Here is a 27,034-nt window from a genome sequence, read left to right as displayed (position 1 = left end):
TTACAGCTTTCTGCCTCCTCCTAGAAAGGAGTTATAAGGTAAAATAGTCTTATTTTGTATGGGGGCTACCAGAAGGGGTGATGGAGGAAGAGTTTGGTCAGTATGGTTAAAAAGTCTTCTCTAAGCCTTGTTCTCATGCTGTATTTCAACTTTCTATCTTTTCTCAGAAAAGAGTTATAAGGTGAAATGCTCTCATTTTGTATGAGGGCTACCAGAAAGGGGGACAGAGGAGGGAGATATTATACATGGTTTAAAAGTCTTCCCTAAGCTTTGTTCCCTTGTCGAATTTCAGCTTTCTACCTCCTCTTAGAAAGGAGTTATAAGGTAAAGTGCCCCCATTTTGTATGGGGGCTATCAGAATGGAGGGCGGGGGGAGGGGGTGGTATGCATGGATGAAAACTTTAAGTCATACAGTGACCCTATACTGAATTTCATCAAGATCAATTTAGCCGTTCTTCCGTAATTCGTTCTCAAAACAGCGATTTATCGAAAGGATAAAGGCATTTTTACAAGGACTCCCAGCGTTTATGGTCCTGGGTCCCGGCAATTTTTCAATCTTATATCAGTACCTACAAAATGCGCCTACTCTCATTTGTGGCGATTCTGGGACCAGCGCCCATATAGTTTTGACCATTCTCCTTTATTTTTCTTTAAAAAAAATAATTTCATGCAGAAAGTCAGTAAAATAATTTAACTTTTAGTAATTAAAAAAATTACTAAGTCTTTTAAAATTGGCAGGATCACCTTTTTTTGAAAATTGATCAGAAAACTTAAAAAAAAAAATGTTTGACAGAAATTTATTAAATTTAAATAAGATTTAATTATTTATAATATTTAATCAGCGTTAAAAAATTTAAAAAAAAAACATTAAAATCACAAAATCCGATAGATAAAGTGAACTTGACAGTGAATTGATTAATCTGGGGAAAAATGTAACAACACTTGAGAGAAATCCGAAAAAGTTAAAATAACATTCGGGAAATGTTAATTTTACCCTGCAATATTGATCTGAAATCGGTGTAAATATTACCCTTTTTAGGTGTATTATGGGTTAAAGTTACCCTTTTTTATGTTAATTTTTCCCAAAGGTGTAAAATTAAAATTAAAAAATGTTGATATATTTCTACGCCTAAAAAGTGTTGAAGTTCTGACGAAAAAAAGTTAATCTCATCCCTTTTTTTTCTGTGAAGGTGAAAATTTTAAAATAAAATGTGTTTTAAGATAAGAGACTCATGCTTCAAATCAAATCTCTGCCGTAATACGCTTTCCTGAATCTCCGGTTAAAGTTTTACAACATTTATGCACGCAATATAGAAAATAATTATTGAAAACATTAGAATAATAATTTTAACCAAATAATTCTCGAAAATTCATGAATTTGAGATGGTTTCCTGGGTACGGAGTAAGGATTCTCTAATTAAAAGGGATGGCAAAGCGTCCGAGGCTTTACGAGCTGCTGGAACTCTCAAGAAGGAGCTCTCTTACAAGACCTTTCAAAAAAGTCCAAATTTGTCCAAATCCGTTGAAAATTAAGCCCTCCAGGGTGGTTGACCTTTGACCTTGAATAATTCAAGATGACGATTTTTCCGGTGATAGGTGTCTAAGGACGAAATGTTCAGCTGGACTACCTCCAAAACATTTCCAAAAATGAACGAAATCGTCAGGGCCAATTTTTTGCAAAATTAGAAAAATCTCATTTTTGACCTATTTTTGGTGGTTATGGAACGCATGAAAGGGGAGGGGGAAAAACTAAAGAGGTTGGGTTCCAGATAAAGTCATTTGAGGGGGGGGGGGGTCATCGAAGACCGGAAGTTGATATCTCTTACTGTTTAAATTTTCAAAAAAGGTTGGTTGACCTTTGACCTTGAATAATTCAAGATGGCGATTTTTCCGGTTATAGGTGTCAAAGAACAAAATATTTAGCTGGATTACCTCCAAAACATATCCAAAAATGAACGAAATCGCCAGGGCCAATTTTTTTGTAAAGTCAAAATAAAATGTTTTCTTTGGGGTAATTGGTTGGGGGTAATTTTGGTAAGTTATTTTGATAGAGAATATTGACCTATGGGGGGCTCACCGAAGACCGGAAGTCAATATCTCTTGCATTTTGGCAGCTAGGATGGTGAAAAGTTGAAAAAAACACGATTGTGAAAACGGCTTTCTCTTGGAGTTCCAACAGTTAAAATATTCAAAAATATAAACATTGCAGTCAGAGTAAAAATTTCAAGTCCTACTTAGAACATCCGGCTTTATCTAAATCGGTTGTAAAGCCTTTTAGAATAGTTTAGAGTTTAGACTTTGACTATTAAAAATTCACAATGGCGAATTTTCCGGTCATAGGCAAGTGTGAACGGAATGAGTTGCTTCTAAAACATATCCAAAATCTAAAAGAAAAAAGTTAGGAGATAGTTTTTTACTGGGTTCACCGAAGACCATAAGTTTATATCTTTTTCTATTAATTTAGAAATTCCTAATAAAAATTTATTAAATTTTTATTACGAAATTTTAAGAATCAAAAAAAAAATCTCAAAATGGCCATAACTCTGGTTCTAATTCTAAAAATTTGAAAAGTGAGACCGTTTTGGAAAGTTTTCATGCAATGCCATCGGAAGTTCGTAATGCCACCGCTAGGAGCGCTATTATTAAAAAGAATATTTTTCAATTTTATAAGTTAAAAAACTCAAAAATTCCATTGTGCATCGGGCTGAAATTTTAGTATGCTGTAACCCTTGATTATACATATCAAACAAAAAAATACCTAAGTCGATCCATAACCCCTGACCCGAGCTATAAGGGGTCAAAATTCGAAAATTGACTGGCCTATATCTCCGGTTCTAATTAACATTTTGAGATAAATTTTGGGTTTTTGGTTTCGTCTCGATGAGCACTTTCAGATGGAAGTTCAAAAACTCACCACAGATGGCGCTACGATAGCGTCAAAATTCAAATTAATATTTCTCAAAAATTCCATTGTGCATTTTGATCAAATTTTACAATGTTGTAGTCTACTTTATGAAGTTTTTTAAAAAGAGATGGCAAAGCGTCCCAGCTTTGCGAAATGCTCGAGCTCACGAGATAGAGCTCACCGTAAATTAGTTTTTTTGCATGATCTTTTGGTATTACTGATCTAATAGAGATCGAAATGATTCATAAAGCACAAAAGCATTTGAAAATCAAAAAATCGGTACTTAACCGACTCATTACCGATGAAGGCCGATGCAGCCAGGTTCGAAATTTCAATACCTTTCCAAAAACTCCAAATTTAACCAAATCGATTGAAAAATGAGCCTTCTAAAGTGCTTGACTTTTGACTTTCAATAATTCAAAATGGCGAATTTTCCGATCATAAATATGTTAGGGCAGGGGCCCATCAAGCCTAATAAAAAGTGAAGATATTTTTCACTTTTCCTTGTAAAAAATTTGCAGATATTGCACCGCGACTTAAACATATTTCCTCGTAGTTCTTGTATTATTTCGGCGAATATTGTGAAATATGTATTTTTAGGTAGCTTTTAATGCACGATTTCGAAACATATAAGACTTTAGGCAAAAACTTTCCAATAGTCTTCAGTGCCTCTATGCAAAAACGTATTGAAAAATGAAATGTCGAGAGGCCCCTGGTGTACCGTTTTGCAAATACATCCGCCATTTTTGACCACTTCTGAATTTTGTTTTCTCAGTAACTCAACCTCTATGTCTACGAACTTTCGATAAAAACGTTTAAACTCTCCGAAACCCCCTGACCCGAGCTATAAGAGGTCGAAAATTGAATTTTCAAATGGCCATATCTCCGGTTTTAATTGTCAGAAAAATGTTGATGATTTGGAAAGCACTCGTGAAATGCTACAACTTTCTAGACATTCCAACTTCACACGATTAATCGAAAAGTCGATTTTCGAAAATTCGATGTAGAATATTTCGAAAACTAGTCGATGTTTCTTCTTCAAATTTTAGTTTGTTGTAGTAGCTCAGGTTGAGACCTTTCCAACAGTGTGTCAGTTCATCCAAATCCTAGATATTTTCATTTAAATACCGGAGTACCCAAATGATCAAAGAGTTTAGGAAGATTTTTTTAGAACTGATAATATTGACAATATCCTTTTGTTTTCATTTCACGTTGATTTTCTGGATTTTACTCATAAATCGTTGAATATTTGAGCCGATAGCTTTGGGTAAAATCGTTATTCTTTTCTGGACTTAACATCTCTTAAAATAAGGATTATAACCCTGGATTTCAATAGAATTTCCTCTGTAACTGTTAAGTTTAGCCATTTTGGTTGATATAAAATATCGTACTAACTGCAATGAATAAAATTACTGAAAATCTTACGTTAAATCAGGAAGAACAAAAAAATGTGCGAGGAAAACTTCTCTACTCAATTTTAAAGTTCAGTATAAAAAAAAAGTTTGTTTTTGAGTTTTCTAAGATTCCTTTGATGTTGGTTTTGCAAATTTTAGTAGTTCTTGAGAATTGTTGCTTATTCAGAGGCCTTTCATTTCTCTTCATAATGATCAAAATCGGATCATTAAAATCGGAGATAACCACACTTAAGCGTGAAAAAGTTTCGAAAATGCTGTTGCCTAGATTACAGGGGCAGAAGCAAAAAGGCGATAAAATTAATAAGCTGCTTCATAAAAGTAGTAGCAAGTTATGAGGGAGGATAGGATCGACCGTCAACTGGGTTAACAGATGTCGAACAGGTCACACGCTTAAAAAAATTTGTTTTATTTTAATTAGTTAAAGTAAAGCCAATTTAGAGTGACAACGATTCAATAAGAATAAAAAATAAATAGCATTAAAACTTTTAAAGAAAACTTTATAAAAAAAAATGGAAATTTGAAACATTTCCACCCGTAGTGGCCAGGAAGCTAACGAGATCTTCCAGCACCCGGAAGTCTAAGCATTTAATGGGAAAAGCTCCGTCAGATACGGATTCTGAGGTGGATGAGAACAAGAGGCAATCTTCCAAGAGTCCCGTTAAGAAGGCACCTGCGGTGTCGAGCAAGGGAAAGGCCAAGAATACCACAAAACGCCAGGAAACGGCCAAAGTGAGCAGCAATACCACTCCTCCGGTGCCGCAGGAGAGAAAGTGCCCATTTGAGGGATGTGATTCCTTGGGGCACCTCGGAGGGCAATTTGACAAACATTTCACAATCGAAGCATGTCCGATGTATCACAATATGACCGCTGCAGAAGCCAAGGTGGCCTACATTGAGCGGAAGAAGAGAGATGAGGAGCGCAGGAAGGCCCTGGCAGCCTATGATCCCAGCAAGAAATCCATCACTGCCGACCAGAAGGCCTACCTTCAGCGTATCCGGGAGAGTCGAGCTAAGCACAAAAGCAACCCAACTGCCAATTCCCATCCACCGGCTGAAGACAAGAAAAAAGAACCTAATCTCACGGGAATTGTATCTGATTACGATCTTCAGCTGTTCCGGGATGCCCAGGCCTTGGCTGCTGAGAATATTGAGAATGAATTGAAAGCCCTGCCGGCTAGCAAAGGGACAAAGTACATCTCAATGGGGAAGTACAAAATGGATGTTTGGTATCAGTCAAAGTATCCAGAGGATGCTGCTCGTCTGCCCAAGCTCTATCTCTGTGAATTTTGCCTGCGCTACCAGAAATCCGAGGTGGGCATGAAGAGGCATGCAGCAAAATGTGTCTGGAGGCATCCACCCGGGGATGAAATTTACAGAAAAGGGAAATTGGTGAGTGACTCTTAAGGGTCTCTTAATTTTAAGAGATGTTGATTTAACTTTGTTTTTCAGGGCGTTTGGCAAGTTGACGGGAGGAAGAATAAGATCTATGCACAGAATTTGTGTCTCCTGGCCAAATTCTTCCTGGACTACAAGACCCTCTACTACGATGTGGAACCTTTTCTGTTCTACGTGATGACCTTGGCGGACTCTGAAGGATGTCACACAGTCGGGTACTTCAGCAAGGTAAGTGGATTTTTCGATTGAATTTCTTTCAAATCTTTTTTAAATGTGTCAAAAAGAAAGAATAATCGAGCACTGATTCATTCCCGGTTGAGACTAGTGCCAATTAAATAATTATTTCAGGACCTTTTAAGTAAATTTAAGAGTAGGTCTACCCTCTTAACTATGAAAAAAAAAACATTAAAAAAACTGAATTTAATGTTAGTATTTCACAAGACCTTTCATTTGCATCTTGAATGATCCAATTTCGACTATTACAATGGGAATTATTGCTATTTTAAGATTCGTTTTTGAGTCTCTTAAATTAAGGATAATGAAACTTTCAAAGCCATGCCAAAAAAACCATAATTTCAGCCTAATTTATGTCACAGTTATTTGGAAAGGTAAGAAAACAATTTTGGGGTAGGAGAACCCGAATTAAGACAGATCGGCATTTGAAATTTTTACCATTTTGAAGCCTTCATGAACTTAAGAAGATCAGCTACTATTTTCTATTTTAAATAGTCTGACCACAGAAGGCCAAGACTAGAAAAAAATATTAAAATCGGTTAATAAACATTAGAGATAGAGTCCGGTCAATTTTGATAAGTAAGGGTACAATAAGGTAAGTACAGTACAGTAAGGTGGAGTTGGTAGAGAGGTCTGACCTATCGTTAGAAAGACCACGACCTCAGATACAACCCGTCAAATCATTACTCTACCTGCCGAATTAACTCGGAGGTTTTTTGAATTGTAACGGTATATTCTAGTACATTCAGAGAAAATCTGTAGATTTTCTGCAGAATTTCTGTCAGAAAATCTGTAGATTGTCGGCAGAAATTCTACCGAAAATCTACAGATTCTCGGCAGAATTTCTGCATAGGAAATCTACATTGTCTCCATTGTCTCAACAAAAATATTGTTGATTTATCAAGAAACTGTAGAAGCTACAAAAAATGCTATGCTCTGCTTAACAAGCATTTCCGATTAAACATTTTAGATGAGTAAAAGATTCAAGTAAAAATACTAATTTCTTAAAAATCGCCCATGGAATAATACAAAAACACGAAATTTAGGTCGACACTCTGTTTAAAGTTTTCACTTCACTATTCTCTACTTAAAACACGGCGTCGCAGAATTCTTCATTTTATATAAACACTGTGATATCACTAAGAATCACTCTATTGAATTTTGCAAACTTCAGTGAAAAATATTCCATTTTTTAAGACACAGCTGTCTGGAAAGTCTAGAATGTAGAAAAATCTACAGAAAATCGGCAAAATATCTACAGAAATTCGCCAGAGTATGCACCAGGATTCGTCAGAAAATTTGCAAAAAATTCTGACGAATTTTGCCCCAAGCCCAAATAAAATTCGTAGGAATATCTACAGATTTCTCGGCAGATTTTCTGTAGAGGTGTAGATATTTTCTGCAGAAATCTTAAAGATATCTGACGAAATTATTTGACGGGAACACAGTGAAATTTCATCGAAATCGGTTAATAAATACCGAAGATATAGTCTGGAGGGGGTATTCTGTAACGCTCTGACAATGCCATATGACAAATTGGGTTCGAATTTTAGGAGAGCTTTTTCGACAATGCGATTCTGTAGCCGCGACATTGCTATTTCAGCTCACGTGGTATTGTCAGAAGTCACATATTTCAGATTTCTGGCAATTAAAATGGCAAATAATGTTGTTAAATAAATCAACCAAGACGTACTGTATTTTCATAAAATCATCAAGTAAGGGGATTTCATTAAAAATTCAATGAAATGCATTTTCGAACTCATATGATATGACAAAAAAAGCTCGAATGGCATTGTCAGGTTTCGAACTCACGCGTGACAATGTCACGAAAATTACAGAATTCCCGTACTGATCAAGCTAAGATCGTTAACAGCACGTATCGATACCAAAATTCATCGAAAAGTACACTCTAGTTTTCGAGATAATCGACATCGAAATTTCGATAATCGGTATTTTGATTTTAGCGCCCTCGCGGTGGTTATATGAAGTTTTGATGATCTGAAGAGTTGGAGCATTTAAAAAGACCTTTCATTTCTGCTATTGATAATCAAATTTTGAGAATTAAATGGGGAGTTTGAAAACAGACGACTTTCATTTCGACGTAAGACGTAACATTAGCCGCGGTTACTTGATTCACTGACTATTTAGTGTTGAGGATCCTAAGATACCGGTTACTATTACTCGGAGCTACAAAATTGAACAATCAGCGATCCTGAGCCAATACACGGCTGTCTTTCAGGGTTAGGTGCTTGCAATCAAATGAAATCTGGCATCAATGGCAAAATAGTTCAAATCAGAGGTCAGAATCTTGATAGGTCCAAAGTCCTAAAAGCTCAAATCTCAAAAGTCAAAATCGAGAAAGTCGAAATCCCAAGAGCCAAAGTCCCGAACGTCAAAGTCCTGAAGGGGCCAAAATCCTAAAAGTGAATATCTCGAACGACAAAATCCCGAAAGACCCAAAATCTTAAAAGTTAATATACTGAAAGCCAAAATTCCGAAAAGGCTAAAACCCTAAAAGTTAATATTCTGAAAGCCAAAATCTCGAAAGCCAAAATTCCGAAAAGGCTAAAACCCTAAAAGTTAATATTCTGAAAGCCAAAATCTCGAAAGCCAAAATCCCGAAAAGGCTAAAACCCTAAAAGTGAATATTCTGAAAGCCAAAATCTCGAAAGCCAAAATCCCGAAAAGGCTAAAACCCTAAAAGTGAATATTCTGAAAGCCAAAATCTCGAAAGCCAAAATCCCGAACGGCAAAATCCCGAAAGTTCTAAAATCCTTAAAGTTTAACCATTTAAGGGCGATATGTGCACCAGTTCACCCAGAAAAAAAATTCTACGGTCTCCTAAAATTATGTTTTGCACTAAATAAGAAGTCAGAAAAAGTGATTTTTTCTGACCCCCATTTTTGACCCTCTCGTATTTAAAGGGTTAAATATTAAAAGTTGAAATCCCGAGATCCAAAATCGCAAAAAATTCCCAAAGCCAAAATCCCGAATGGTTAAAATCCTGAAAGGGACGAAAATATACGGAGAATAAGGTGTGGAATAATTTCCCAAAAGACAAAAATATCTCTTTGTCTTCAGTAAACGGGAGTGCAGTCATGGGAGTAACTAAATATGACACTTCTAAGAATTCGGTATATTGGCTCTTTCGGAATTTTGGCGTTCGGGATTTTGACTTTCGGCATTTTGGCTTTCGGGATTTTCACTGCCACCGGACCGTCTCCTTAGTTTGATTCCATTCATCATATTTAGATGTTTATTCAGACGATCACCGATCATCGGTCACCGATGACTTACTTTGTGTGCGGCTGTCCCAGCTTATGTAGGGGAAAGCGCCCATGCTTTGCACGATCCCAAAGCTTCATAATCACTAAATTTGCCCTATGTTTTAAAAACTAGGTGAAAGTGTTCTGTTTTTAAAATATATTACGGAGTAACATTTATTCGGAAACTCAGGAAAAAATTAGTCATTATAAAGCTTGGGATCGTGCAGAACATGGGCACTTTCTCCTAACGTCAAATAATTATTGCTGGGTAAAGCGAAGCTGTCTCATCTAGAAAAATCAAGATTAAGTCCGCTGTTTAATGGAGTTTGTTCGCAAATCGGGTTGGCTTGAACCATGTTGTCCTTAGTAGGGGTAATTTTAATTGAGTATACATAAGTAACAGCCCTTACAGGTAATCCAGGTAACAGATCTTATAAGTAACAGGTCAGGGTGGTCGCATTAAGTAATTTTTTTATCAATAGGCCTTAGACCCAGCTATAACATACCATAATTAGAGTCCGGTCCATACCAGGGGCTCAATAATTTTACAAAATATGGGGGTGTTGAAAAATTGCAGAAGGGTGGGGGATGTATCTTATATCACCAACTTCCAGCCATCCATCGATATTTAACCTTTGAGGAAAACCGCTTGTCGATATCTCTCTCCGTTCGGACGAAGGACGGTTACGGAAATCAATTGTATAACATTCGTGATCTTTGAGTTTCAAAATGAGTTTCTACAGTGTCTGGTCTGAGCTTGATTTTACAAGGTCGGTTTTCATTCCAGACCACACAAGCTGAGATTGTAAAGATTCTCTGCTCAGAAGAAGGGCACAGCGTCATGGTAACCGCAAACTTACGTTTTACTGAGGTAAATTTTACCCGAAGAAAACTATGTCAAATTCACTTCAGACCTTAGTAACCGATTTTTTAAAAACTTTAACCTAAGAAAACAAAATGTCATGGAAATCCCAAAGAGAAAAATTAGGTTTTGTTGACTTAAATCCTACCTCAAGAGTACCTCACGAAATATAAATCAGACTTACGAAAGACATTTTTTGCGCAATTCTAACGTATTTTTATGGTAAAAACAAAGTAATATTTAGGTTAGGGAGTAACTAGAGCTTAGGACCATCCGAAGTCATTCCATTGACGAACAAATTACGTTTTCTTGACCTTATAGGAGAATTTTACTACTCAGGCGATCTTATGAAAAGTAGCTTTTGTTGTTTGTTCTTACTTTAAGCCTGTTTTACTTAAAACTGACCTAGACTTGAAGTGAATTGTACAAAGTTCAATTGAACTTGAATAGTCAAATATTAATACCACTTTGAAAATTTTAATTTCTCTGCAATGGAGATTTTTTACTCGCATATCTTCCCATGTCCATTGGCAGAAAAAGTATTACAATATAATCATTTTTGTCCTAGGAAATTTTAATCAAATTTCAGTGAGTCAGAGAAAAATGAATTCCGGAAAGCAGAACAAAGAAAACTCACGTGAAAAGCTTATTTTATTTCAAAATGCGGAATTAAATTATTCACAGTGGAGTATTTTTGGTGAAATGGGAATGGTGAGTGAGTTGTAAGAAAAATTCGTGCTTCTCTATCTGACCCATCACAAGTGTTCTCATGAGAATAGAGAATTATCTTTCCTGTCTGGAGCTTAAATTTTTGTCTGGAACTATAACAGAAAAAAAATAGGAAGAGAGAGAGAGAGAAAGGATAAAAGGAGATTTTTCTCAAAAATATCCCTCATTCTTTCACTAAACCGTGGTTTTAGTTAAATATGCATGGAATAAAAGAACACACCCAAAGCTTGAGGGGAAATACAAGTATATTTAAGTTTGACCAGGTTGAGGGGAAAATCGTCCAATACTATTCACAGTGTTTTATTTAAATTTTTGATAATTAAGTATAAGAGGGAAAAGTGAGTTAATCTCTGTGTAATCGGTGAGTGGATATAAATTGTTGAGGAGCTCACAGAAATTCAGGTGCGAATTGTATCTACAAGAGTGAGTAAAGGGGTACACAAAAGAGCATTGCCCTTTCGGTACTACTGTATACACTTTCAAACCCCTTTTCTTGTCTCAACCCCTGAAACACTGTGTCCCACTCACACGTGGGGAATATCACTCAATCATAATCTCATTGTTTCCATGATGAACATTTGTACCATCTCTTCGCACGACGAGCCATTGTATACGGTGTATCCTCTTTTTCGATGGCAATTCAATTGATTATGTGGTGCAGCAATGGGGGATACCGTACGGGACTCCCACTGAGGGTAGGGTGGCTGAATGATTGAAGGCGCGTGGATGCGAGAGGAGGTGGATGGTCCTCTGCCAATGGAACATTTCATTGGGGAAATTGCAGGGGTTTACTACAATTACTCTCCACAATACTACAAATCTTTCACTCTGCTCGTACACTGTTGGGAACTAAAAGGTTTTTGACATGTCGGGGAATACAGATTGAAACTTTTTCCTTAAATTCTAAGATTGCTTTTTGAGCATTTATACATTGAAACAAGGCGAAACCCCTTACCGTCGTACGTATATCCATTATACATAGTCTTTTTGAGGTAAGATTTACGTCAGTGCAAAGTAATGTCCTAGACAGACTTAAGGCCTTGACAGACCTGAGGATTACCCGAAAGATGGCTTAGCGTAATTATATTATGCCCTAGACACACTTACGACTTAAGCCGAGACACTACTTAGTGGAAAATTATGGAAATGTAGTTTAATCATTATTTCGAATAAAATAACGCTATGCCGTCTCTCGGCTAATCCTCAGGTCTCTCGAGGCCTTTAGAAATAATGGTTAAACTGCTTTACCATCGTTTTCCACTAAGTCGTATCTCGGCTTAAGTCGTAAGTGTGCCTAGGGAATTACGGTTTAAGCTGAGATACGGATTAGTGAACATTATTTTGATGATCAATAATCATTATTTTGATTATAATTACGTTGAGCTGTCTCCCGGCTTAAGCCGTAAATGTATCTAAAACATCAGTTCTTCTTTATCCGATTACCATGACGGTCTGCTTTTCTTCTTGGTTGAGATTCTTAGCAATCTTAGCTTCGGTCGGTGGTATGAACTGAAATTCGACCTTGTCCGATCGGGTTCAATTTGTGTATGTTCATACGTTTTTACTTCGTCGTACAAATGCTTTTGGAGAGAGAACGGAAAGAGTGGTTCCCTCCAGAGGTTAAGTAGTCATGGAGGGCAGGAAATCTGTGAATTCCATTCCTCAACTTCTATTCTGCCGTTTTTGAAGTACCCTCAAAATTTATTTAATTAAAAACGAAGTCCATACAAATGGTAAAAGTTCAAATTTTAGTATGTTATAGTCGGTCTTAAACGGTATGAATCTGAAGGAAGAAGTATGAACTCACAATTTGAACTTCTTGTGTTAACTTTCAATTAACTTGCGATCAAAGGAAATACGAGGTGAGAAAGATGAAGTCGTAGGCCCAAGAAAACATTAATAATTTATAAGGGATTCCACAAAGTTCACAATAGAAATCAAGTACTGGCTTTGGATTTCGAGAACAATCTCTCTTTTTTATCCCTTCCCGGGCTTGGAAGAGCTTTTTTGGTCATAGGACAGAGGTTCCGAATTTCCTAATTGTGAATTTCCAAAGTTGTGCTACCAATATTATTATTATCTTTGGCACGAACTACGGCCCTGAGTCTGCTGATTGACGCATCCCATGTTATCCGAACGTGAGTCTCCAAAATATGAACCAATTCACGATGAAGGGTTGAGCGTCAGCTAATTGATAACTTGATTCTAGTCTTGAGTCTTGACCTTTCTAACTGAATGCCCCACACGGAAAAGTCGAATGAATTTGCATCCGGCGTACATGAAGGTCGTTATGGAGGAGGAAACGTACCCTTTTGTTCAACCTGATTTCGCGCGCGATTTCTGAAACGGTTCCGTATTTTCTTCGGACTTCCAGTGTCTATTATTACTAACATTTTCTGATGCCCACAGTATTAACACTCTTTCTAGGATGCTTTTCCGATACATATTTGATATGTTCTCATCTGAAAGGGGAGAGGAAGGGTTAGCTTTATAATATCCCAGCGTTGTCGCCGAAACTCTGGTGGAGCCCAAATACCGAGTGGGATAAGAAAGACACTACTTCAAATTCACTAAATTAGTTTACTTCACTGATATTTAATTATTACAAGTTAGAGTTCACTTAGAGTGATGTGATCGCTTGGGCAGTCAGCGCAGATCAGAAGGAACATTCTCTACAGGTCTTAGTTTATTGTGGAGGGAAGCTTACGTTCTACACCCGTTCAACATGCAGGGCTGCATTCCTCAACAAAAATATTACTATCCACTGTGACTCTAGTGGAAAGCGATAATTTTCCGTCATGAAAATTGCTATTCGAAGTATGTTTTGAAGCATGAAAGATTTAATCACATTCAGGCCATTCAGGCGTTAGTTAGAGGGCTCCAACGATAGCTATTTGCGCATTTACAACAAAATATAAGGCAATCGCGATACCACTTTACGTTTGGATTTCATTACTGATAAAAGTATTTGGTTAGGAAGGCGAGGTAATCTGGAAACTGAAAGTCCCTATCTCAAACAGTTCATATCATTTTTCTTTTTTGCTCCATCACAAATCCTTTTTTTGCTCCCTTATCTTTTATCATACTTCCTTCTTGATATTTTTCGTTCAGTTTGTAGCTTTTAAGGACGGTGAAAAACTGTTTTCTAATTATTCACCAGACGCGCTTCGATCAAGGATCGAACCGAGGGCCTCTGCGTCACAAAGTCAACACTTTGCCCATTGAGCTACCGAGACCCCTAGACATTTACACACTGTAGTTGACGTTGTTGACGATTGAAGTGTCAAGAATACCGAAATTCGAAATGAAAGAACAATCAGCGCTAAAACGGCGAGTATGTGAACTTGCACTTTACACTTCCGCTAGATTTTCGAATAGGCTTGGCTTCCCGTCTGACCAAGTAAGCGTGGATTATAACCTAAATTAACCCCTATCTTTCACACCTTACTTTTAAGAAGCTCCCATACAAAATACCCCTTACTAAATATATGTGAAGGACACTGTTTTGCGTTCATGGTGGTGAAGAGCGGAACTACGAAAATTATGTTGCCGGCCGTGTTGCTCAGCTGTCAGTGACAAGATGGAATATTTTCCAAAAGATTTTATTTGTTTTGAAAATGTGCACAAAGTTTGTGAGTGATTTTGTGCGATTTGAGTGATTTTATTAATAATAATAAATATGCGTCGGTGCGTTTCGTATAGAGAAGAGTGTCGTGATTACAATAAACAAGTTTGCAACCGTGAAATACGTGTTTTTCTTTCCTTTTCGTGAGCATTTTTTAGGACACAATTTTTTTATACAATTGTTTTTGCTTTTCTAAAGTGTTTAATCGTTTATACTGGTTAATTAAAATATATCACTATCTTTGTATCTTCTATCGTTTGTGTAAAATTTAAAAATAAAATCAGGATGTGCAATTGACAGTTTCATTCCACCGCCATTGATGTACTTGGCAAAATCTAGTCCTTAATTGGGGCCTACCACTCGGATCTTACCGGTGAGGGCTAAAATAGTTCCTATGGATGGGTGTTAATTTAATGGCTCAACGCTGGGCCCCCTTACCCTGTGTCAGACGGGTTGGCTTTGTCTCTTCAAAAAGTTATTACTGAACGAAGCCAAGAGGTTCCAACAGTAAGACATTGTTTAGGGGATCCTTTTTTTTTGTAGGGTGAAAGGAACGTCTATTGACACTTTAAGAACTCGTGTCAGCACCTATTGACACCCTACTCTGTACCATTTGGGATATGAAATTTGAACATCTCTGTTTATAGTAAAAGGTATATTATAGAAAAAACGTTATATTACTTATATTTTACTGTAATATAATTTTCAACATTTTGACAAAAGTGTCAATAGGGGTTCCCTGTCGAACAGACGTTCCTCCGACCCTAACTGAATTAGTAGGGCAATGGGAACATCAGTTCTTCCTTAGAATCTTGTTTGATTTCCTTAAAGTTCAATGGTCTTTTGGGTATAAAATGGCAATTTGGAAATCAGTCCAATCCTTTTAGTGCAAATACGAGGGAGTCTCTGGAGTGGTTGGGACTTTGTGGAGTACGCGGGAGTTGATAGTGGAGTGTGTTCCAGCAGTTGAATTTTGTGTGTATGTGTTCACTGCAAAATTGCCTTCCTCTTGCGTCACCATCCTCGTCTGGGACTCAATGTGTGTTTTGTGTGTTGTCTGGCATGTGAGAATTTGTGGAGTTGCTTGCTCCTGCGGATGCTGGTCGTTGAACTTTCCCGTCCTAGTGACTCTCTCAGTCGGTCTCTGCTGCAGAAGCAGTCTAGTCGCGGTTGACTTAATGGTGTGAGGAAGTATGTGGCGCAGCCGACAGAGGGGGTGTGCGCTCGCGTATTGGCTGCTGCAGAGGGTGATCTCTGTCGTATCTCATTTTCTCTCTCTGTCCTCCTCCGCATCTCTATGGCGTTAGATTTGCTATACAAAGGGATGGGACTATGTCTCTATGTGCTCCCCTGCCAAAGTATATATGGATTTTTGTGAACTCAATGGGGGTGGGTGATGCAAGACATGGCGCTAGAGAGAAATATTGCTACAATCCGTACCCCAACTCGAGCTATGGTGATGCTCCAAAATTTTTACCAACCAGAGAGAACATAACCTTTTTTTTTTTGGGGAGGAAAATATCCAAGGTTCACTCACCTCTAAATACGATACTGATTTTCCACACATTTCTATATAATCCCGTGAACATCGAACCCGGAATTTTAAGTTGGTTCACCATATGAAGAATGGCCAAGTCTTGTGCAATCTTTACTTCATTTTCATCTTTGTGCAGAAGAAGGATCAGTCAAATGGAAAAGTGGATATATAAATTGTCAATTGCAACAATTTTACTGATAATGTGCAATGGATAAAATGAAATGCAAATTTGCAAAATATACATGCTATTGTTCTTAAATCATTCATCATCCCACTAATGTGACCATTGAAATGAAATTATACTCTTAATTGCTGCGTATTACAATTTACAAACTGGCGTATTTGCACAATTAGTACTCATTATACCCAAAACACGGTCGTTTACCTGTGGTCATTTCTTCCAAAATGCCATTTAACGTTGGAGGTATGGACAGAGGGCGAAAAATGTGTAGCCAATATAAATTATAAATACCGTTTTACTCAATATATATTGGTCTTTTTTTGGTATACCATGCAGCAAAGCAAATTGATTTTGAGTTTCAGTATAATTGGAATAAATAATTAGGGTAGTAAATTTCTTGAAGAACATTTGTATCCTTCTGGTAAAATCTGGAATATCGATTAATATCTTTGAGGCACGAGATTCACAGAATTGTATATTCAAATTGTGGGGATGGTTTCCACATGGTTGTTTTTGCAATATGTTCGATTTTTAATGTCTCAGTGAAATTTGGTTTTGGATTCATTAAAGTTTAGACTACTAAAAGCTACTGAAACTTAGATAAATAGCTCTTCACATCTATGTTGAGAAAAATTAGTTCTCGGAATTGAGTTCAATGAGTAGATACACTTAAGAATAAGCCTAAAATTTGGAGGATCAAGCTCACCTTCTAGATTCATGAGATCTAATTAAATTTATGAGGATTATCGACATCAGCGCCAGTGTAAAAAATATAAATCTTTATTCCTGTTGTTGAGTAATAACCTTACCGATTTGAGAGCTCTCTCCGGTTGCGGTTTTTCCTTTACCGATTCGAAAGTAAATCAAAGAGAACTTACCTAAAAAGTTCATGAATAGGATATTTATTTTACTTAAATTGCGATTAGAACGTTCTCCCATCCTGAAATTCCACAAAGCTACACAAAAAATCACTTTTTGCAGTAAACATTTGCACAATGCTTTTGACATTGATTGACGATTGAAGTGTCAAGAATATCGAAATTCGAAGTGGCAGAACAATTAGCGCTAAAGCGGTGAGTACGTGAACTTGCACTTTAGGCTTCCGGTAGATTTTCGAATGGTTAGGCTTTGGAGTGGCTTTGTTTCTTCGAAAGGTTATTACTGAACAGAGCCATTTTGGGTATTTTTCAAAATGTTAATTTGATGAAAAAACCTGTAGAGTGGTGTCGGTGGAAATTCCGAAAGCAAATATCCCGAAAAGCCAAAATCCCGAATGGGCGAAATTCCGAAAGTCAAAATCTCGAAAGCCAAAATTCTGAAAAGTCAAAATCGCGAATGGCCAAAACCCAAAGCCAAAATCCCGAAAAGACAAAATCCAGATATCCCGAAAAGCCCAAAACGATGACTTATCCACAGTCGGGATTTTGGCTATTTGGGATGTCGACCCATTTGGGATTTTGGCTTTCGGGAGTTTCACCGGGACCCGGAGACGTAATATCGCAAAATCTTGAAATGCATGAAGATTTAAATAATGAGAAGGTCACAGTGCTCCTCTCGTATGAGAAAAAGTTTTTCACCAACCAAAGATTGCACTGCACATTTATTAGTAATGTGGGCAAAGAATGCTAATTCCTGATCCTAAATCTTGAGTGTATGATATGGACTGATTTTTTATGGCCAAACTTTTCGAGCTCAGTAGTTTCGAGGATAAAGCCCAAAATAGACACAGGGATCGGCTTAGGGATTAGCCCGAAAAACAAGGTTTGGTGTCGATACATTCACGGATCAGCCCACAATTTGGAGGATCAGGCTGATGTTCTAAATTCATGAGGTCTAGTAAAATTACGGGAATTAGGCGACATCAGCGCCAGTGCTGAAAATAAAAAGCTTCACTTTGGGTGTTTTTGGGTGCTTTTCGAAATGTCAATTGGGTAAAAAACACGGAGAGTAATGGTCCAAAATTTTAAAATGCATTAAGATAGGAGTAATGGGAAGGTCAGAGTGCTCCTTTCTGTACGTAAAATCCATTGATATTGTACTTAAGAAGGCTTTCAGCAAGCAAAGTGTTCACATTTAATAGAAATTTACGCTGAAAACGCTAATCCTTAATCCTAAATCCTCAGTGTATGATAGTTTGGGGTGATCCTTTATCGCCAAATTTTTCGAGCTGAGTATTCTCCAGGGTTAGCCTGTGTCTATTTTCGGAATAAGCCTGTGTGTACTTTCGGCATAAGCTTACAAATCAACACATTGGTACTGTTATGTAGTGTAACTATTTACAGTAGACTCTCGCAAATTCGGCTCTTTTAAGATCGGGCTACTTTTTAATTCGGGCGGCAGTTACATTTGAAAAAAGTTTGTTGTCATTTTTCAAGATTGATTATGATTATCAATTGAATCGAATATGCTCAAATTTGGCATGGGTTGTCTTAGTTTTGATGTGATTTTGCATTATTGAGGGATTTTCATGCAATTTACGTTATATATGAGTGTGTAAACTCAGTATCTATATACACATGAATAAAAAATCGTTGCATTTCAAAAAGTTTGTTGCCTGAATTTCTGTCTAATTCGGCTGACATTTCGGTCCCATATGCCCGAATTTGAGAGAGTCTACTGTAAAAAAAAAGACTTTGTCACCCAGAATTCAAATTAGGAAAGATATTGGAGGAAATTATTATCAAAATCGATGCGATGTCAAGCTATCGAGCGCAATTTTGAGCAAAAACCTCCCAATCGTAGGACTAGGTATACCGGCTCGAACAAAAGGGATTACCGGCTTACCTTTGATCCTATTTTGTTTGTAAATGGACCTGATCTATGTCGAATTTTCAACCCCAGGGATGGATAACTATGCCGCTCAGGGTTTACTCGAATGCCGATATGCCGATCTTTTGTAGAAATTGTACTGATTTGTTGATTTCGCACGGGCTCGGGTTAATCGATCTTGTGCCGATCTATCGAACTCGTGTCAGTCCTCCGATTCGGAAGAATTTCCGCTGAATTTCTGCGGAATTTCCGCAGAATTCACGAAAATTTATGATGTTACACGAGTTTAAACAAAAGCTATACTTAATAAGAAACAACTGACATTTAAATCTGCTGATTCTTCGCTTCCGATCCGTCGATTTCTGGCCAAATTGTGTTAGTATGTCGATTTTTATTTCTAAATCGGCACAATTTTGCCGGTTGCCGCTAATAGTTTATTCTGAGAGCCACTTTTTCACCGTTTTTTTTTCAACCTGTTCTTTGAAGACTTCATTGAAAAAAAAGACTTGTAATAAGAATCATTCCTAAATTGATGAAAAGAGCTAAATATTTGCATTTTTCTTTGAGTGATCTATAAATTTGACATTTTACTTCAAAGTTTAATTTTCCCTAATTTCAAAACTGTATAATAACGTTATCATGTGTCTGGTTTACCAGAAAGTTTGCGGTAAATATTAGATGCGTGATCTTTGACTTTGGCCGAGTCAAAATTGTCTTCAATTACTAAAATTTTATTACTATAATAATACAAATTGAAAAGATGTAAAAAAAATGTCAAGGTGTAAAAAATGGTATAAGAATTTCAAAATGCGTATTCTTTCAAAGAAAATACGCGAGATTGAATAACTTTCTTATTGCAAATAAATGCAAATGTAATGTTTAAGAAATGAGAAGGTGGTTAAGCAAAACACCTTGACATGGCCTGTTGTTAAAGTTTTCATCAAACATGATCACAATTTGCACTGTCGAGACTGTAAAAAAGGTTTTAGGTCAATCATTATTATCATCACACCCATGTGAAAGAATATTATTATTATTATTATGTGAATCGACTGATTAACCCCTGTCCTTATAAAACAATTACACATTGAAAATACAAGAAGGACCTGAGGGTGAAGGTGATGCATTTCTTCCATGATAATTTGCCAACATTAAAACTCAACATATGCGTTTGGGGTTTTTGGGTTTTGTGGTCATAATGGAAGTTTAGTGTATTCTAAATTGTGTTGTAGAAGAAAGAGGAAAAAAATGTATAATAGTGGCAAATTAATTTTTTCCATTCATTTTGGGCAAATTTATCATATCCTTTATTGAATTACTATGCAAAAGGTATAACTCTTCCCTTGCCATGCTTTATAGCTCGAACTTAGGAACAAAGGAACTTGATATCCTCAAAACTTCAGAGGTTTTCACTAAAATTGCAATCCTTGACAAATGGTTTGTGTCTAGACTAGAATGTTAAAATTTCTGGATTTTTGCATTTCTTAATTTTTTAATTGACGTCCCATTCATTCGCTTTAAAGTTAGAAATTACCCATTAAGTTTGTACGTTAGGACTTGTTTGAATGGGATCGGGAGTATTTCTAAGTGCACTTCACTATGGTATGTATTAATGATCTTTGGAAAATTTCAATTAGTGGTTCGTTCCTTCACTGACAAAAAAAAAGAGGCTGCGATTAACTTTTTTTCGTCATAATTTTAACACTTTTTGGGTGTAAAAATATATCAACATTTTTTAATGTTAATTTTACACCTTTTAAGGGTAAAATCAACATGAAAGAAGGGTAACTTTATCCCATAATACACCTAAAAAGGGTAATATTTACACCGTTTTCGGATCAATACTGCAGGGAAAAATTAACGTTTCCGGAATGTTATTTTAACTTTTTCGGATTTCTCTCACTCAGTGTAACACTCGTGTAACACACGAACAAGTTAAAATTTCGTTCCGGAAATGTTAATTTTTCCCTGCAGTATTGATCCGAAATAAGTGTAAATATTATTCTTTTTAGGTGGATTAGGGGTTAAAGTGACCCTTCTTTCATGTTATTTCTACCCTTAAACAGGTGTAAAATTATCATTAAAAAATGTTGATATATTTTTACACCTAAAAAATGTTAAAGTTATGAGGAATAAAAATTATTGGCACCCCCATTTTTTCTCAGTGTAGATAAAATCTCCCTGGTGCCTGTTATAATTTCCTCAAGTGTGTCTCAGCTAAAATAGAAAATTTGTGAGATCTTCCATCTTCTTCTGGCCGTGTTTTGGATGTTGCCCAGAGGAGCATTTCGTCTGGCCGTAAAAATTTACGATATCGATTTGTTGAAGGTAAAAATTCAATCCTTCTGAAGGGCCCATTGTTAAACCGATTTGCTTAATTTGGATTTTTTGGAAAGATATTAAAAATTTCAATCCGAATGCTTTAGTTCCAATGAACAATGAATCAGTAAAGTACTTGTAATTGGTTTATATGATTTTAATTTTAATGTTTTAGTTTTTTTTTCGAAAACTGCTCCTACGAGTTTTTATCTGCCTTATCACCGAAAAAATTTTCGGCATAGAATTTTCGAAAGTTAATGTCTAAGTATATTCATAGGCCATGAATAAAAAATTTCAGAGAGAGCTTTGTCTTGTAAATTCGCACACTCCGCAAAGTTAAAATGATTTACCATCTCTTTCCCTTTAAAATCTCCTCGTTTAAATTGGTCTAAAACGAATCAGTGAAGATTTAATTAAGCTGCGGGCTTCCGTAAGTATTAGAAGAGAAGGGAAACAAGTTAAGCGCTCTTACTTTGGCCATTCGAGCATTTTGCGAATTTTATATGTCCATTGTTTTATTTTAATGCCCATTTGTGGCCACTTGAAAGTGCGTTAAGAGTTTTTGGTTTGAAACAAGAAGCCAATTGATGGCAGTTGTGTTCTGGGTAGTCCCTTAGTTGTTTGCCAGGGAGAGAAGAGAAATTTTAGCAGGTGTCAATCGTATAGTTTTTTTGTGGTATGGAAAAGAAACTTTTTTTTTACTATACTCTTCAAGTACTTTTCGTTTTTGAACCTGGATCTCATGTCCAGGTGGGACTAAACCCTTCTGTTGGCTCTGTCTTCTTTCGAGTGAGGACATCCATAGAGAGCCTGGGAAAGGGTGAGTTCATTGAACGTTTCTAGAAATGAGATACATTTCCCATGATCATCTCTCGAGGGAAATGTTGATTTATGTCTATGGGGTGGCTGTGGCAAGGAAGAAAAAAAAACAGTCAATACCTTTTTGGTATATATGTAGGTTCAGGTGAACACACCATTTAACAATCATCCCTCCATGATCATTTCCGTGTTGATTCGACCATTCGACAGAGCATGAAAAGTTTGCCTCCGGGAGTGAAGACGCATAAGAAGCGACAGAGGGAACGATATACCTCCTGACCATATCGACATAGTATGACGTGATAATTTAGCAAAAGAATAAGAGACACCGCCCGAGACGTTTTCTGTATAGGTATATGTGTTTATGTAACCAAGACGAAATAATGCGGGAGACTCTTCCAAGTGATTCAATCAGACGGATTTTATGTAATATAAAGTTATAAGAAAACGACGAAGAGCAGAGTGAAAAAGAACAAGGAGAGAGTCTGTCTGTAATGGAAAATGTTGGATGATGGGGAATCGATGTGAGGGATGGCGTAAGGTCAACAATCTTTCTTTACCATAATATATATATCGTCCCAAATCCACCCACAGAAGTCACACTGAAACTTTCTCAAAAGCTTATGGCAAATTTTAACAAATCACATTTTTTTTGTTGCTTTTTTTAACCACTTTTGCTCGTCAAATAAGATCAATCTCCTCTTTTTGAGCTGAAAAATTGAGTCACAATATTGTGAAATGTGTAAGGTGTGATTTTTTTTATTGCTCGAGCTCTACCGAAGGCAGAGTAATAACTATAATTCCTTGATTTTGGGTAATCGACGTCAATTTGATTGTTGTCTGTCAGTGCGTCTGGCTGTTGCCAGATCTACACGCTAAACGATTGGCTGTAGCGTCTTGAGGTCTTATGGGGAACCCTTATAAGTCAATTCAAGGAGGTCCCGGTTAAACGCTTATTGGAGGCAAAGAGATATTTTCAGTCTTTTGGGAAATTATTCCACACATTATCCTTCGTGTGACTTCGATCCTTTCAGGACTTTTGGCCTTTCGGTATTTTGGTTTTCGGGAATTCGTCTGGTACTAGACTCAAGGATCATTAACATGGAACATTATAAACGGGAAAAATACGTAACACTAGATCAGTGGTTTTTGAAACGAGTTGGGGTAAATTGGAACAAGGCAGACATTACAATTCGGAACAAGACGTATCGAATCAGTAATGACTTTCTACGACGAAGTGTTTCCAGAGTGTCTTGTTAATTTACTCTTTCCTAAGTCTATTTGTGATTCTGTAAAGATGTCAATCTGTACATTAGTTTAGTATTCCCATCCTGGAGATTTTAGTGGCACAATAGGCAAAACCGTTGGCTTTTGGGCTGATATGATCTCTGACTCGACTCTACCAGTTGTCAGTTCGAGTCCCGCCCGGTAAACAAGATGTGAAGTTTTGATTTAGAGAATTTTCACATAATAAAAATGCAATATAATGTACCGCCTTCGCCCAATAACTCCGGAAGCATGGAAGAAGCATCCACACCACGTGAAGGCGGTCCGGGGCGGTCTACAATGGATCTAGCAGATTCTTCCACTACGAGAATTGACATTGTAAAAAAATTATTACTTTGTAAAACAATATCTCGATACGATTAATAATAATCTCTATACCCATGTGAGATTGAAATTGTTGGTTATAGGAGGTATTATCTGCCATTCTTGCGAGTAAGTCCCTGGCAAGTAGCGCAATAGAATGGCATGACCCAATTATTATTTATTGCTATCCTTTGTCTCAATGTGAGATCTCGGGTGTTCAAAAAATGTGTTAGTTTTCAGTTTTTCACGAAATAAGACTTTGGATGCGTATGATGTACGGATCTTATGTATATGCCCATATTGAAAAGTTTTTCTTACACAAGCTTAAGGAATTTGCTTCAATATGGGCATACATTTCTCTAGTGTGTAGACGCCATTAAATACCTACAGTAGACTCTCGCTCAATCGGCTCTTTTTCAATCGGGTGAAAAATTTTGTTGACAATTTTCACATTTAATTATGAAGCTAATTTGCTCAAATTCGCTGTAGTTCTTCCTATTTTATCGTGATTCTTTATAATTGAGCGCTATTCGTGGAATTTACAAAGGCTTTGACACCCAAATCTATCGATAAACCGGATGACATTTCGCCCCAAATGCCCATTTGAGAGAGAATCTACTGTATATTTCTGCTTGATGTTTAATACTGTTGCGGATTTGGCCTGAGACCACGACAGTAGGGAAGAAAAACAAAGGCCAGGAGTTAAACTCAACACCACTTTATTTACTTCACTATGACAGCAAATATTACGGGGAATCTCTTGCAACCAAAAAGCGCACAGAGAAGGAAATTCGCGCTCTAGAGTGACCTGGTGAAATTGGTGCAGGTAGGATAGTTGCTGCCCTTATTCACTCACTCGAGCGCGAATGATAGACCTATACCTAAGCTCGACTTACTTCGTGGCGAATATGTGTTGCTCACATGAAGTATAGGGGTAACTTTAAATTCACTTAAAGCACGGCACTCACCCCATAAATAGCACCACGCAGCATCCCCTAAGCAGGGCATGTGTAAAAGCAGGTTCACAACAATATGAAGTTTACCCAATAATGTACATTATTTCAACTGAAGTATATTTTTAAATTGAAAACATTTACTCAACTCCAGAGCTATTTCAAACCTGCGGCTTTTCTGTTAGCCGACAACGAAACTAAGCGTTATAAAACGTTGCCCATCGGAGTTCAAGGTAGAGAAATTATCAATGAGCACCTCGTACCCGGCAACAGTTTGGAATTATTCCAAACAACAGTTTCCTAAGGTCAAATGCCCTAGACACACTTACGACTTAACCCGTCTGACCAAGTAAGCATGGATTATAGCCTCAATTAACCTCTATCTTTCATACCTTACTTTTAAGAAGTTCTCATACAAAATACCCCTTACTAAATATATGTGAAGGACACTGTTTTGCGTTCATGGTGGTGAGCAGCGGAACTACGAAAATTATGTTACCGCCCCTGTTGCTCAGCTGTGAGTGACAAGATGGAATATTTTCCATAAGAATTTATTTGTTTTTAAATTTTGCACAAAGATTGTGAGTAATTTTGTGTTTTTTAACAATATTAAATGTGCGTGGGTGCGTTTCGTCTAGAGAAAAGTGTCGTGGTAACTATAAACAAATTTCGGATGTTGAAATACGTGTTTTTATTTCCTTTCGGGGGTATTTTTTAGGAGACATTTTTTTCAGAATAGTTTTTGCTTTTCTAAAGCGTTAAATCGTTCATCCTGGTTAAATAAAACATATCCCTATCTTTGTAACTTTTATCATTTGTATAAAATTTGAAGGTTAAATCAGGATGTGAAATTGATAGTTTCATTCCACCGCCATTGATATACGTGGCAAGATTCAGTCCTTAATTTGTGCCTACCACTCGGATCTTGCTTATGAGGGCTAAAATAGTGCCTAAAGCTGGGTGTTAATTAATGGCTCAAGGCTGGGTCCCCCTTACCTTGTGTCAGACGGAAAGTTGAGAGATGGCTTAACGTATTTAAAATCAAAGCCGAGTAACGGCTCAGTTAGTGGGAAACTGATAGGATTTTAGTCAAATCATTATTTTGATTATCGTTAAGCCATCTCTCGGCTTAAGTCGTAAGTGTGTCTAGGGTAAAACCTTTCATTAGCGCTATAATGCGTAATTTTCAGCCGATTAAAGGGCGTCTTATGGTATCTACATATTAGAGAAATTTATGCCCATATTGAAGACTTTTTTTTACACAAGCGTAGGGAATTTGCTTAAATATAGACATAAATTTCTCTAGTGTCTAAAGACTATTAGACTCATCTGAAAGGTTTTAGAATCCCGGATAAATCAGAATCTGTTCTGTAACAAATTCGATCATCCCGCAAAGATGAGATGCTTTACCACAATTTTTCTCACATAAGTCTTTTTATTTGGCATAGAAGTCCCCTCTTTCAACGTCTCTCGAAGAACAATGACCTCTGAAGAAAAAGTTGATGAATTTTATTAAATCAGTTGACTTCCAAATAACTAGTGCGTTTCATATTAAATTCAACTGTTTTCACACCTCATGATTTATCTGCATGTTACATTAACGATACACCATGTTGTTGTTTAAATATTAATCCCAAAAAATAATATTTTTGAGTTCGAGGTGTGAATTTTAAATCAGATTTTACCTTCAAAACACAACTTTTGTTTCAATTCTCGTAAAGAATAATTAATTAAAGACTCAAATTAACTCATTATATCAACTGTTAGATAAAAATGTTGTTGGATTTATAGGCAAATTCTTTTCAAAAGAATACCCAACAATGAATTATGTCTTTCTGGGGGGGCATTTTTATTACAAGTTTGTTGAGTTTTGTTCTATTGTGAAATTTGATGGTAATCGGATAGAAACCATTCATGAAGTTTAGAGTTAAAATTTATTTATTTTTTTGATTTAAAATCATAAGAGGACAAGAAGATGTATTTTTGTGTTGAAAATTGTCCAATGATTAATGTTTCACACTCTGTAAACAGAGATAAAGATTCAGTTTTAGGGGTTTTGTTATTTAAAACTGATGATTATGTTTTTTTTGGCTAAAAATTTGAATGAGAAGTCTTTGAGTGGCAAAGAAGCATGTTGAATGACACTTTCTTTTTTTCGATTTTTTTGTTCCGTTTTATATTTTATTAGCTAAGAAGTACAAATTAGAGAAATGGTTGGTAAATGTGGATTCGTTACAATTATAAATCAATAAAACGCTTGTCAATATGACATTTGCCATTGACGTAAAGAATATCTGTCAATTTGACATTTACTGGTGACATATTAGTAGGACACCCTGGGGCAAGATAAAAAAGACTGAGGAATCAAATTTTGATTCTAAATCATCTTTATCAACTTCATTGAACGTTTTATGGGATTCGAGCATGGTATACGG

The 27,034-nt window shown here is 36.6% G+C and overlaps 1 protein-coding gene across 1 annotated transcript in view; it reads left to right on the top strand.

The window, feature by feature from the left end:
* The window catches only part of LOC129805211 (histone acetyltransferase KAT7), a 119,444-nt gene that overhangs the window by 2,045 nt on the left and 90,365 nt on the right, over positions 1 to 27,034 (top strand). Inside the window, exons 3-4 of the mRNA XM_055852981.1 lie at positions 4,859 to 5,709; positions 5,770 to 5,943. Of these exons, the coding sequence (XP_055708956.1) occupies positions 4,859 to 5,709; positions 5,770 to 5,943 (1,025 nt within the window). The remainder of the gene's footprint in view (positions 1 to 4,858; positions 5,710 to 5,769; positions 5,944 to 27,034) is intronic.

Source organism: Phlebotomus papatasi, chromosome 3 (assembly GCF_024763615.1).
Source record: "Phlebotomus papatasi isolate M1 chromosome 3, Ppap_2.1, whole genome shotgun sequence".
In the NCBI taxonomy this organism is placed as follows: domain Eukaryota; kingdom Metazoa; phylum Arthropoda; class Insecta; order Diptera; family Psychodidae; genus Phlebotomus; species Phlebotomus papatasi.
This window is presented reverse-complemented; position numbering and strand designations above follow the sequence as displayed.